Here is a 12,582-nt window from a genome sequence, read left to right as displayed (position 1 = left end):
TCCTCAGACAAAAGCTTTGGAATAGAGTCTGGAGATGCACTGCGGTTTGGCAACAAGCTGTTCTTTGAGGTAATGAGGGTATTAACATTACTCTGAATACTCAGGAAGTAAGTAGAAGCTGAAAACTTGAATAGCGCATAAGCTGTCAAATATATTTTCAGACAAGTAAAAAATGTACTTGCCTCTTATTCTCCCTCTCTCCTTATTTTCTCTGTTTAGAAGTGCCTTTTTCCACATTAGTGTTCTCATCCTTCAGTGATTACGATACCGCTTTCCTTTTGTCTGACTCGCACTGTGGTGGGAGGTGTCTACCTTGTTCTGGGCGACAGGAACCTACCTGATTAATCGGGGAGGGCAGGAAAATGGCCCGAGCAATGAAGTGAAGGGAAAGAAATCCAGTCTGCAGAGGCTTTTGGGATGTTTCCTCACAGTGGTTCTTTACTAGTGGAAGACAAGAGGAGAATAATTCGAAAGAATGATTTGCAACCAATGCTGGTGAAGGGATGAGGGTATTTATGGTTTCAAAGTGATCCTCTAAGTGAGACCCACAGAGTGTCGGCACCGCAGAGTTGTGCCACCTCCAGAACCACAGGGTGATGCTCTGTTAAGTCCCACCCTTGTGCTTCTGTACCCCTCCACTGCCAGTTGCTGTTTGCATCTGGCCGGGTAGATGCTCCGCCTTGAGTGGTTTTTTACCATGACTATTTCCATGATAGTCCATGCCAGTCCATCTCCTCTGTATTCTTGTTGTTACATCCTGTTTCCGTATGTGAAGTTATTTCCTGCTGGTTTTGGTTGGAGAGGGTTCATGAATCTCTAGTTTAGCCAGAGTTTCTCACACCAGATTCTCAACAAAATCAGTGTTTGTTTCCAGCTGCTCACTAAGTGTGTGACAGAGAGTGGTGTTTTCCTAAATTTTCCTAAACATTCATTGCTGGGGGTGGGGGAGAGGACAAAAAATTAAAATTGACACCAGTGAGTGTGTCAGTGTCAGCCTGTTACAGGTCCGTGTCCTTACTGCTGCTTTCCTCGTTGCCTGGGGGTGATGCTGCCAAGCAGGAACAGGCTGTTCACGTTAAGGCACCCGGAATGCATCCGCAATTTAAATTTAACAATGTCTTATGCTTGTGCGTAGTTACCCGTCCTGAACCAGAAGAGACAACTACCTGCTGGCTAGTTGGGGTGCAGTAGGGGTGGCTTAGAGCACTTAGAGCTTCAGCTTTTCCAATACAGTATTTTGGGCACTGATGGAAACCAAAGCACAGAAAGTGAGAGTCTGGGGATGATTTCCAGGTAGCGAGTATTATGGTGTATCCCACCTCTGGTTGTGAACTGGCCTCCTGATTTAGGGAATTGGTTTTATGTTTTAGCCAAATTGAAAGAAGGCAATTTTTAATTTGCTCTGCAAACCCACAGATTCTCAGTGATGCAAATATTAGCCTTGATTTTTAATTATTTTTTTTTTGAAAGGGGCAGGGGCAGAAATGTCCTCATAAAAGTAAAACTGCGTTACAGTGGTTTGGAGGTTCATTTCACTGATCGGTATGAGAACAAACATGGTCCCTTGTGCTGATATCTTAAGGGTTGCTGAATGGACTAGATGTTATTCACTCTGTCTTCCAGTACGAAGTACTAGTAGTTCATGAAGACTTGAGAACACGTTTTTATTTGCCTGTCACCAACTGCCTTTTGCCTCCTAATGGCCAAACTGGGGAAGGGAACCTCTCTGTGCCAGGCAAGACCCCAGCCAAGGCCAGCACTGTATAACCCTTGAGGTGGCTTTGGACTCCACAGCTCCTTTTAGCTCTCTGCTATCTAATAAATACAGTTATTTTATTCACAGAATCAGTAGATAGCCTTAAATGTAACCGGAATTTTTAAATGAGCACAATCTGATGGGAGACAAGGAACGGTTCCAGCCCTTCCGTGAAACCAAAATCCTTCTGAACTGAGGAATTTGAAAAACGTATGTTCAAAGCATTTTTAAAATAGCTGAAAGCACTCTCGCTCTCAGTTCTCATCTGCTTCAAATGGCTAAGCCTGAAGCAAATCCTGTGTCTTGTAAAACTTTATAAAGAGTTTTATAAATCAGGATGGCGATCCTGTATGTTAGACCTTCAGTGCTTTTTTGTAAACTTTAGCAGTGAATGTTCTACTGCGGTCTTTAGTTACCTTCTTATGTCTGATTCTTCAGGTGCAATGTTAAATATTGTTCAAGATTCAGCACTGTTAGAAGCCATTGGCTGTCAGATGGAAACGGTAAGTGTTTTTTGTTTATGAAGTTACCACTTCAGAAGGAATGTGTCACCCCTTTTATCTGCTGTTGTAAGGTGCTCAGTTAGCATCTTGGGGTTTGATCATCTTTTCTTCATTGTATCTGAGAGCATCCTCTGGTATAGGGAAATCTCCTCAGGAAAGTCTTCTCATGGCTTAAAACTGACTTTCAATTTGCAGAACGGTGGAGAAAATAACCTCTTCAAAAGCCACAGTCGTACTAACAGTGGCATTAGCACTGCAAGCGGAGGCAGTACGGAGCCCACGACACCAGATAGTGAGAGGCCAGCACAAGCCCTTCTGAGGGATTATGGTAAGGATAGCTCTTCTGGAGAAAACCTGTCACTATCTGCCAGGGTGCTGTGTTTGGGTTGTTTCTGTTCCTAGCTCTGGCTAATACATTAATGCGCATGGGTGTTTTGAACCCAGGATGGATGATAGCCCCTTTGTTTATTGCCAGTTTGTGCTCATATGTGCCCTTTCGGTGGTTGGCTTTTAATCCTACTAAAGGACTCTGTTAACAGTTGAAAATTATTCTTAATTTTAAAAAAGCTCATGAAAAAGGTGTCTGCAAACTGCTTTACTTTAGCTTATGCTTTCAAGACACTTAGTTTTCATGATCAGTGATGGGATAAATGTAAGCCAAATGTAAATTGACTGCTTCATTCATTTTTGTAGCATTCCAAATGCTCACCTGAGTTTTGCAGCACCTTTTCCTAAACTGTATTTAAAGAGCATTTGAGGGACTCATGGTTTTTATAGAGCAAGTAAGCAGAATGCTTGTGATGTGTCATTTGTTATAACAAGAGAATTTAGTGATTAACTTCAGTTTGCTATGTCTTGTACCGTGTATTTTTTAACCTTGGTAATAAAATCTATGTTCTTCTAAAGCTGTGTGTGGTGAGCTGGCCGAATGTCGAGGTCCTTTTGTCTTCATCGGTTTAACTGATGTTGGCCAAGTAAATGTGAGAACAGATGACCTTCATTGTATTGTAGCTTACATTGACAACACCATTCTTGCCAACCAAAAACGTCTGGGCTTTTTAAGGAGAGGAAGGAGAGTAGCAGGAAAGACTTTACTATATTCTAGGGATTCATATAAACATGCTGGTGCTTTCCCTAAAGGGTTTGTTTCTTTGAAATTGTTGAAGTGCTAGTTTTGAGCATGCTATTTGAATTGTGTGTTTAATTCGTATGGGTTTTCATTGAAAAGTGCTTGTAAAAAAAAAAAAAAAAAAAAAAAACAACGTATTTGTAAGGTAAAAAAAAGCCTTCTAAATATTTGACTTATTAAGTCTTTAAACCATGACATAACTTCAAAGATATTTTTAATGTATTCATTTTATTGGATTTTTTAAAATTTCCTACATGCAGAAGGTAAGGTTGTAAGAAATTTATGAAAAGAATTTCTATGTTTCTACTGGATGGTTCAAATGAGAAAATTGAAAGCAAGGTGGTCTATTTTTACTGTTTAACTGTAGCAGACACTTGAACCTGCTACTGGTGTAACATTGTGCGTAGCTCTTGAGTGTTAGATATGATATTTAAGTTTTGGGAAGGATACATCTTAGCTGTCATAGTCCTCCTGTCTCTTTAACTGGTCATTTAGCAGTTTTTGTTTCTGCAATTAATTTGCCTACTTTGTTTTTAACAAGTATGTACAGTATTTGTGTTCCTAATATTTTGAAATGAGAACAAGTGATACTAAGAACTTTTTCTATTTTTAATTTCAAGCTAGAGGTTCAGGGAAATTAAAGGTCTAGAAACGATTGCATCTTTTTTTTTCTCCAGGACCGATTCTTTCATTATCTATATTTATCTAACTAGTACAACTTTTGATAAACACTAGGTATAGAAGGAATGGGTAGCTTCTGGCCCAGATACCTGAAGTTATACGTGCTCTATTAGTTCATTACTGACTCCTAAATGTACAAGTGCTAGCGTCTAATATACATTACCAATGCCTAATTTTTTCTGAGTCTGCAAGACTCAGCAATTTAAGTACAACAGCAAAACCTGAAGTTGGCTGTTTTGCTGCTGAAATGCAGCAGCGCTGGGATTACCTAAAATGTCTTTTTAAAGAAATAAATTAAAAAATGAGATATACAGATACATTCAGACTAGCTTAATGTCTGGTGGTGTGTGTAAGGGAGTCAGCCTGTGCAAAAGCGACCAACCAAATTTCTAGATTATGGGTTGTGTATGATTTTATTTTATGTGTGTATTGTGGCTGCTTTGGCTTGTGCCTGTGCTTTGCTTATTGTCACTAATGCTTAGTTATTTTCCCTCCCTGTGGTATGTGGTTTTGGGGTTATATCCTAGCTCTTAATACAGATACAGCAGCTGGACTACTGATACGCAGCATTCACCTGGTAACCCAAAGACTCAACTCCCAGTGGAGACAGGACATGAGTATCTCTCTGGCTGCACTGGAGCTTCTGTCTGGACTGGCAAAGGTGAGAGGTGAAGTTTGGTGGGCTCTGTCGTCTTCTCAAAGGGTGTTATAGTCCTGTTTAGGTGAAAGGCATGCCACCAAACAGATGTCAGTGTCTGAGTTGTTCAAACAGAAAATTTGCTGACAATGAGAAAATCCAGTACTCCTTTCATACTTCATCTTCTCCTAATGTAAATGCTCTGTCGCCCAAACGATGTGGGCCCTGTAAACGCCTGTTGGCTGAAGGTGAAGCTCAGGGTGGCTTCTTCAGATACATGTAGCTCTATTGTATGACTCTGGCTGGTTTTGTTGAGCTTGCTGGACGGCTCCTAGCCTTTCTCATGGATTCCCATGTGTGTCTGGTTTTGGGTTTTGTTTTGTTTTTTTACACAACGGAGGAGGCATCTGCCATACAAGGTTGCACAGTTGAGGAAAAACTCAAAAGCTTCCAGTGGCAGTGTAGGGGCTCGGGCCATTAGTTTTCAACCCCACCATTGAACCCCACCGTGTCATAGCTTTGCTTGGCTGGGTGGCCAGTCTGTGTGTTCACTGCGTACCCAGACTTAGAAACAAGAGGATTTGTTGCTGTTAGTTGGCAGATTGCAAATATGCCAGGGTATTAAACAATTTCAGTGCCCTTTTTGTAAGTGGTGTACCTGCTTTTCCCCTTCCATCTTATCTTGGAAGTAGTTTTCTGAGATTAGAAAATGGTGGAGATTTTCTAATATGAAGGCGTCACCTTCTTCAGAGCTTTATCTGCACACCGGTCCTTGATTCAACAGCAAAAAACTGAACTAAAGCTACTAGGTGCGGGGGAGGCTTTTTTGGTTGAGAAGTAAAATGCCCTTTTCTGCTTGAGGGCACTTGTCCCCAGGCTGGACTTCATGATGTTTGTTAAGCAAAAGTCCAGTGTATTTACAGCGGCCACGATGACCTGGTGTGACAATTCAGCATTTCCTGTCATATTCCTGTGGGAACTTGACAGATCTCTTTTGAAATACGCATGTCTCAGGCATTTTTTTAGAGCGTGGAGTCAGCACTGAGCCATGTTGGGCTGGGTGCTTTTTTCATTACTATAGCAGCATGAGCTGAAGGATACGTTTGAAAGTGTTCTGCGATGAATTAATGTATGGTTATTGGGTCTTGTAGAGCGTCATGCAGAACCAGGGGTTCCCGCAGCTTGTGTGGTTAAGCCAGGGCACTTGTGTCTGTGTGTGGTTGTGGTTTTTTTGGTTTGTTTTTTTTTTTTTTCTTGGCTTGCAATGAGATGGGGATGTGAAAATATACCATCTTTACAAATATGTACCCAGGTTAACATTAAGTATTGTAATCTTTGTATAATTCTCATGCAATTGAAGTAATTCTTCCTCTGGGGCATCTTGGATATCTTTGCCCTTCGTAACAGAGAGGGTAGAAAGAAGTCACCTCTTACTGCATAACTGCAGAGCAGAGAGCTGGTTCTGCTTCTGCCTTTGGAGGTGACAATTCCAGAAGGCCTTCTCAGGTTAGGGGCTGCCCTGTCTTGTGTCTGTTCAGCATCAGGTTATTAGCGGGACTTGGTAAATTAAAAAATCCCATTTCCTGCAAGAGCATTGGTTCACCAATGCTGCTTTTCATAAGCTCATCTTGAGGGTACCCTATTTGCTGTAGATATTATGCTTCTGAAGGAAATGCAGCCTTCATCCTAGGGCTCTGAATTGCCACCCCCCACTTTGTGGGGTACAGCTGCCTGGCTCTGGTGTTGTCACCAGCAAGACCATCCACCTTCCTGCTTGGATAAGGGTGCAGCTTAATGAGTAAAGCTTTATACGGCATGGTCAAATGCTATAGAGTAGAAAAATCAGAGAATCACAGAGTGGTTCAAGTTGGAAGGGACATTAAAGATCATCTAGTTCCAACTCCCCTGACCTGGGCAGGGACACCTTCCACTAGACCAGGTTGCTCCAAGCCCCGTCCAACCTGGCCTTGAACGCCTCCAGGGATGGGGCAGCCACAGCTTCTCGGGGCACCCTGTGCCAGTGCCTCACCACCCTCACAGTAAAGAATTTCTTCCTAATATTTCATCTAAATCTCCCCTCTTTCAGTTTAAAACCATTCCCCCTTGTCCTGTTGCTCCCCTCCCTGATGAAGAGTCCCTCCCCAGCTCTCCTGTAGCCCCTTTAGAGCCCCTTCCAGTCCCTGAGGTCTCCCTGGAGCCTTCTCTTCTCCAGGCTGAACAACCTCTCTCAGCCTGTCCTCCCAGCAGAGGGGCTCCAGCCCTCAGAGCATCTTCGTGGCCTCCTCTGGTCCCGCCCCAACAGGTCCATGTCCTTCTGATGTTGGAACCCACAGAGCTGGAGGCAGCACTGCCAGGGGGGTCTCCCCAGAGTGGAGCAGAGGAGCAGAATCCCCTCCCTCGCCCTGCTGGCCGCGCTGCTGGGGATGCAGCCCAGGATGGGGTTGGTTTTCTGGGCTGTGAGCGCACATTGCCGGGTCACACTGAGCTCCTCATCAACTAACACACACAAGTCCTTCTCCTCAGGGCTGCTTTCAATCCATTCTCTGCCCAGCCTGGATTTGTGCTTGAGGTTGCCCCAGCCTTGCACTTGACCTTGTTTAAGTTCAAGGTTCACACAGGCCCACTTCTTGAGCCTGTCCAGGTCCCTCTGGATGGCATCCCTTCCCTCCAGCATGTTGACTGCTCCACACAGCTTAGTGTTGTTGGCAGACTTGCTGCGGGTGCGCTCCATCCCACTGTCCATGTCACCAACACAGATGTTACATAGTACCCGTCCCAATACTGCTCCCTGAGGAACACTGCTTAGACATTGAGCCACAATTGAGCTTAGACTCACTGCTTAGACATTGAGCCACAACTCTTTGAGTGCAGCCATCCAGCCAATTACTTATCCACTGAGCAGTCCACTGGTCAAATCCATGTGTCTCCAATTTACAGACCAGGATGTTGTGTGGGACAGCATCAAATGCCTTGCACAAGTCCAGATAGATGACATCAGTTGCTCTTCCCTTATCCACCAATGCTGTAAACCCATCGTAGAAGGCCACCAAATTTGTCAGGCATAATTTGCCCTTAGAGAAGCCATGTTGGTTGTCACCAATCACCTCCTTATTTTCCATGTGCCTTAGCAGACTTTCCAGGAGGATCTGCTCCATGATCTTGCAGGGCACAGAGGTGAGACTGACCAGTTCCCCAGGTCCTCCTTTTTTCCCCTTTTTAAAAATGGGGGTTATGTTTCCCCTTTCCCAGTCAGCGGGAACTTGACTGAACAGCCAGAAGTTCTCAAATATGATGGATATTGGCTGGCAGCTTCATCTGGCAGTTCCTTCAGGACCCATGGAGGAATCTCATCAGGTCCCATGGACTTGTGCACCTTCGGGTTCCTCAGGTGGTCTTGACCCTGGTCTTCTCCTACAGTGGGCAGTTCCTCATTCTCCCGCTCCCTGCCTTTGCCTTCTGTGACTTGGGCGGTATGGCCAGAGCGCTTCCCAGTGAAGACTGAGGCAAAAAAGTCGTGGAGTACCTCAGCCTTCTCCCTATCTTGGGTGAGCAGGTTTCTTGTTTCTTTCTGGAGAGGGCCCACATTTTCCCTAGTCTTCCTCTTGTCACTGACATACCTATAGAAGCTTTTCTTGTTGCCCTTGGCGTCCCTGGCCAGATTTAGCTGTCTGGGCTTTAGCTTTCCTAACCTGATCCCTGGCTGTTCGGACAATTTCTCTGTGTACATCCCAGACTACCTGTCCTTGCTGCCACCCTCTGTAGACTTCCTTTTTCTGTTTGAAATTGTCCACGAGCTCCTTGTTCAACCATGCGGGCCTCCTGGCATGTTTTTCTTGACTTCCTCTTTGTTGGGATGCATCGTTCCTGAGCTTGGAGGAGGTGGTCCTTGAATATTAGCCAGCTTTCCTGGACCCCTCTTCCCTCCAGGGCTTTATCCCATGGCACTCTGCTAAGCAGATCCCTGAAGAGACCAAAGTCTGCTCTCCTGAAGTCCAGGGTTGCAAGCTTACTGTGCGCCCTCCTTGCTGCCCTAAGGATCTCAAATTCCACCATCTCACAGTCACTGCAGCCAAGGCTGCCTTTGAGCTTGGCATTCCACACCAGCCCATCCCTGTGGGTGAGAACAAGGTCCAGCATGGCACCTCTCCTCGTAGGATCATCAGTCACTTGGAGAAGGAAGTTATCATCAATGCATTCCAGGAACCGCCTGGATTGCTTATGCCCTGCTGCGTTGTCCCTCCAACAGATATTGGGGTGGTTGAAGTCCCCCATGAGGACCAGGGCTTGTGAATGTGAGGCTGCTCCTATCTGAGAGGGCCTCATCCGCTCAGTCTTCCTGGTCCGGTTGCCTGTAGCAGACCCCCACTGTAACATCAGCTGTCTGTGCCCTCCCTTTAATCCTGACCCATAAGCTCTTGATGGGCTCCTCATCCATCCCCGGGTGGAGCTCCATGCACTCCAATTGGTCATTGACATAGAGGATGATGCCTTCCTTGTCTCCCCTGCCCGTCCTTCCTAAAGAGCCTGTATCCTTCCATTCCAACATGCCATTCCAACACTAAATCCATCTTTAACTGGCTGTTCCTGTGCCAAGTCACAGGTTGGGAAGAAAAGAGAAGAGAAATTCAGTTCTTTAGTTAGTTTTATAATGTAGGTCCTCATGCCTAAGTGTCCAAGGCTCTTCACTGACCCTCTGGTCTGGAGCCTTGCTCCCTGAAACCAAGTTGGGAGAGAAGCTGAGGGGTTTTGGGGGAGAGGTTATGGTGGCTTTTGCCAGTCTGATAGTCTGAGAATGGGTTTTCCATCCCTTTTTCACTGGTGAAAGTTTCTGTGCTGACAAAATATGCCTGGTGGAAAGTTACGTGAGCAGAGTGAAGCCCCGAGGAAGGGAGTGAGTTCTCAGAGATGCAGAAGGGGTTGCTGTAGCCGAAGGAGAAAGGTATTTGCTGAAAATAAGTTTCAAATATGAATTTATTCAGCTTGTAATTAGTTTCTTATCAAATCATATTGGTACCACTCTTGCTCTTGGAAACCAAGCCATGCAATGTGGTGGCGCCTCAATGCAGCACTTTTAAGTTTCAATATCCATCACTGTTAAATATTTTTACCCATAGCTTTTAAGCTGTAATCACAAAAGAGCTCAACCGTTTATTCCTATTTTTTAAAACAGCATTTAAAAATGCTTTTAAAAACTGTTTCTTCTCTGAAAGATTTTTGTGGAGGAATTCTTATCCTCTCCTGCTTGCTTGACACAGGTGAAAGTGGTGGTGGATTCCTCTGATCGGAAGAGAGCTATTAGTTCAGTGTGCAGCTACATAGTGTACCAGTGCAGCCGCCCAGCCCCGCTCCACTCCCGCGACCTTCACTCCATGATCGTGGCAGCTTTCCAGTGCCTCTGCGTCTGGCTCACGGAGCACCCTGACATGCTGGATGAGAAGGTGAGGGTCTAAGGGTCTCTGTATTTTGAGAACTCTAAATTGTAATGGCTTTCGTGCCTGACCTGTCGTCTGTTCTTGATACTTTAAAACAATGTGGTTTTCTTAGTTTTCAAAATTATACTAGGAATTTCAGAACTCGGTTCCGTGCAAAATAGTTTTGATTTCTGCTCTTTATTCACCAAGAATGTTTTTGGCTTTAAAATTACCTTTCATATTTCTAAGAATGTCTTGATCTTTCTCCTTGCGTTGTGAAACTGTAAAAAGATAAAAGAAAACCTGATAAAACAGAAACTGAAAAGGGAAATAAGGGAATTAAAGGTGTATATACAGCATAGCTACCTGCTGCAGATAAACTTCACTAAAAGCCATGTCTCTTCTCGTTTCTCAGCTCTTACCTGACTAAAGCTTTTTCTAGACTTAATGGAATTCCTTTGAGGCTAATATTTTGATAATCAGTTTGTTTCAGCAAGAAACCAGTTTTCTAGAAACTGAGCAAGGCACAGCTCAATCCGAGATGGAATGTGCTTGGGAAGCTTGAAAAGAGCAGGAAATGAAAGATGCGTGTTTCCAACAGCCTTCTGTCCTGCTGTTAAAATAAATAAATAAATTTGAGTGCCTATTTTCATTGTTGGTCTCCTTGCAGAGACAGCTTGCTGATATTTTATATTTTTATATAGAATGTATATTAATATGTATTTATTAATATTATATTTCATGTCTGTCCTATATAAAACTATAATAAATCTTATATTTTGTTTATATATTCTATAGCATATATAAAATATGTATATTTCTTAAAAAATGAAAATTGAAAACCCACAAGCAGAACTTTAAAGATGCTTTCGGCGTGTACTTTGGGATACTGGCATGGCAGTAGGTGACTAGGACATGATGGTTTCCCTGGATAAGGCACAGCTTGGGTTTATACAGTTGCAGAATGCTTTATTTCCTTTCATTAGGTTCCTTTTTTATTTTAATTATCACTGCATGTCGAGGTAGTGTTACATACTGTGTGTAGTACATACTGGATGCTTAGTGGCTCATTCCTCAGTTATGAGAGCCCGAGGGGAACCTTTCCTTGCTTTGGCCGGTATTAGAATTGCAATTTTCCAGGTGTCTCGTCTTATATTTGCTTTGCATTTCACCTGCTATTTTACTAGCCGACACTCTAAACTCCTTCTGTAATTCTTCATGGCCAGTCTTTGCATCTCAATGCTGGTTAAGCTTGCTCTGTCAGAAGACTTTAATCTTCCTCCTCACATCTTTTTCCACATCAATTATGATGTAAGGAAGGACACAGGCCAAGGCATAGAACCCTGCTTGGTCTCTGGCGGTAAGAACCGACCGCTTACTTGTGTTCAGATTTTAGCCAGTTATTTATTCATGAGAACACTTTCCTTGTTGTTCTGTAGATTTGAACTTTTATTGTAGCATTCAAAATATTTTCAGCAAATTATTTTGTAACGAGCAACACTTGTGAGTCATACCTGCGGTTCTACTGAGTGTTGGCCTCTCCTGTAATAGATTCGTTGAAGCTTTGCTTATGTACCTTAGAATATTGTTATTGTTCTCTTGATGAATTAGATATCACGATATCTAATTTACTTACAAAAGCTGTTGGTAGTTGAAAGATTTGGAAAAGGATTTCTTGTAGTTTTCCAGATGAGTTCATTCTTAATGTACTTAGAATTTTTAATTAAGTTCAGCAGAGTCTCAGAAATGCATTTATTGTCTCTTTCAATATGTTTACACTTTTCGATTGCACTCTTAGTAGTCCTCTTGGCAATTTTGTACATATGTAGTGGAATATATTGTGTGTGTATATTCCTTCAGAGCACTTTCTACCATTAGAGTACAAACATAAATAGACATCTATAGATGAAGAAAACGTCCCTGCTATAGCAAATGTGGCCTTATTCCAACACTGTCTGTTAGAACAATCTTCTGCCTTTATTTCTGAGCTCATATTACCAGCAGTACTTTATTACGATCAATGGTATGTCACCGTTTCACTGAGGTCTTGGAGGCATTTATCAGAGTGCTTCTGCTTTAAAGTGGTTCCTCTTGTGTTTTAGGATTGTTTAAAAGAGGTACTGGAGATTGTGGAGCTGGGCATTTCAGGAAGTAAATCCAAAAGCAGTGAACAAGAGGTCAAGTACAAAGGAGATAAGGAGCCTAACCCTGCATCCATGAGAGTGAAGGATGCTGCTGAAGCTACGCTAACGTGGTATGTAATTTGGCAGAGCATGTTTACTGTTTAGCATTGCGTTATCTGAGAGTATTTTAATTAGGCGTTCTCAGCTGGTGAGATCTGTGATGCAGCAAGAGCATTTGAAAAGTCATCCAGAAGCTCCCTCTGTTCTGCTCTCTGGGCAGGGTTGTCCCGTGCTGTGCCTTAGCTGTCTTCCCCCTCCCATTACAGGTGTTCAACAGAAAAG

The 12,582-nt window shown here is 43.3% G+C and overlaps 1 protein-coding gene across 1 annotated transcript in view; it reads left to right on the top strand.

Moving 5' to 3' along the window:
* The window catches only part of RALGAPB (Ral GTPase activating protein non-catalytic subunit beta), a gene marked incomplete at its 5' end in the record, with an annotated part of 60,982 nt that overhangs the window by 24,307 nt on the left and 24,093 nt on the right, over positions 1-12,582 (top strand). The window contains 5 exons of the mRNA XM_082491356.1: positions 2,195-2,259; positions 2,455-2,587; positions 4,609-4,730; positions 9,962-10,144; positions 12,220-12,371. Of these exons, the coding sequence (XP_082347482.1) occupies positions 2,195-2,259; positions 2,455-2,587; positions 4,609-4,730; positions 9,962-10,144; positions 12,220-12,371 (655 nt within the window). The remainder of the gene's footprint in view (positions 1-2,194; positions 2,260-2,454; positions 2,588-4,608; positions 4,731-9,961; positions 10,145-12,219; positions 12,372-12,582) is intronic.

The sequence above is a fragment of the Vanellus vanellus genome, assembly GCF_965231255.1.
Source record: "Vanellus vanellus genome assembly, chromosome: 15".
Taxonomy (NCBI): Eukaryota; Metazoa; Chordata; class Aves; order Charadriiformes; family Charadriidae; genus Vanellus; species Vanellus vanellus.
The sequence above is the reverse complement of the archived record's forward strand: the minus strand, read 5'-3'. Positions and strand labels throughout refer to the sequence as shown.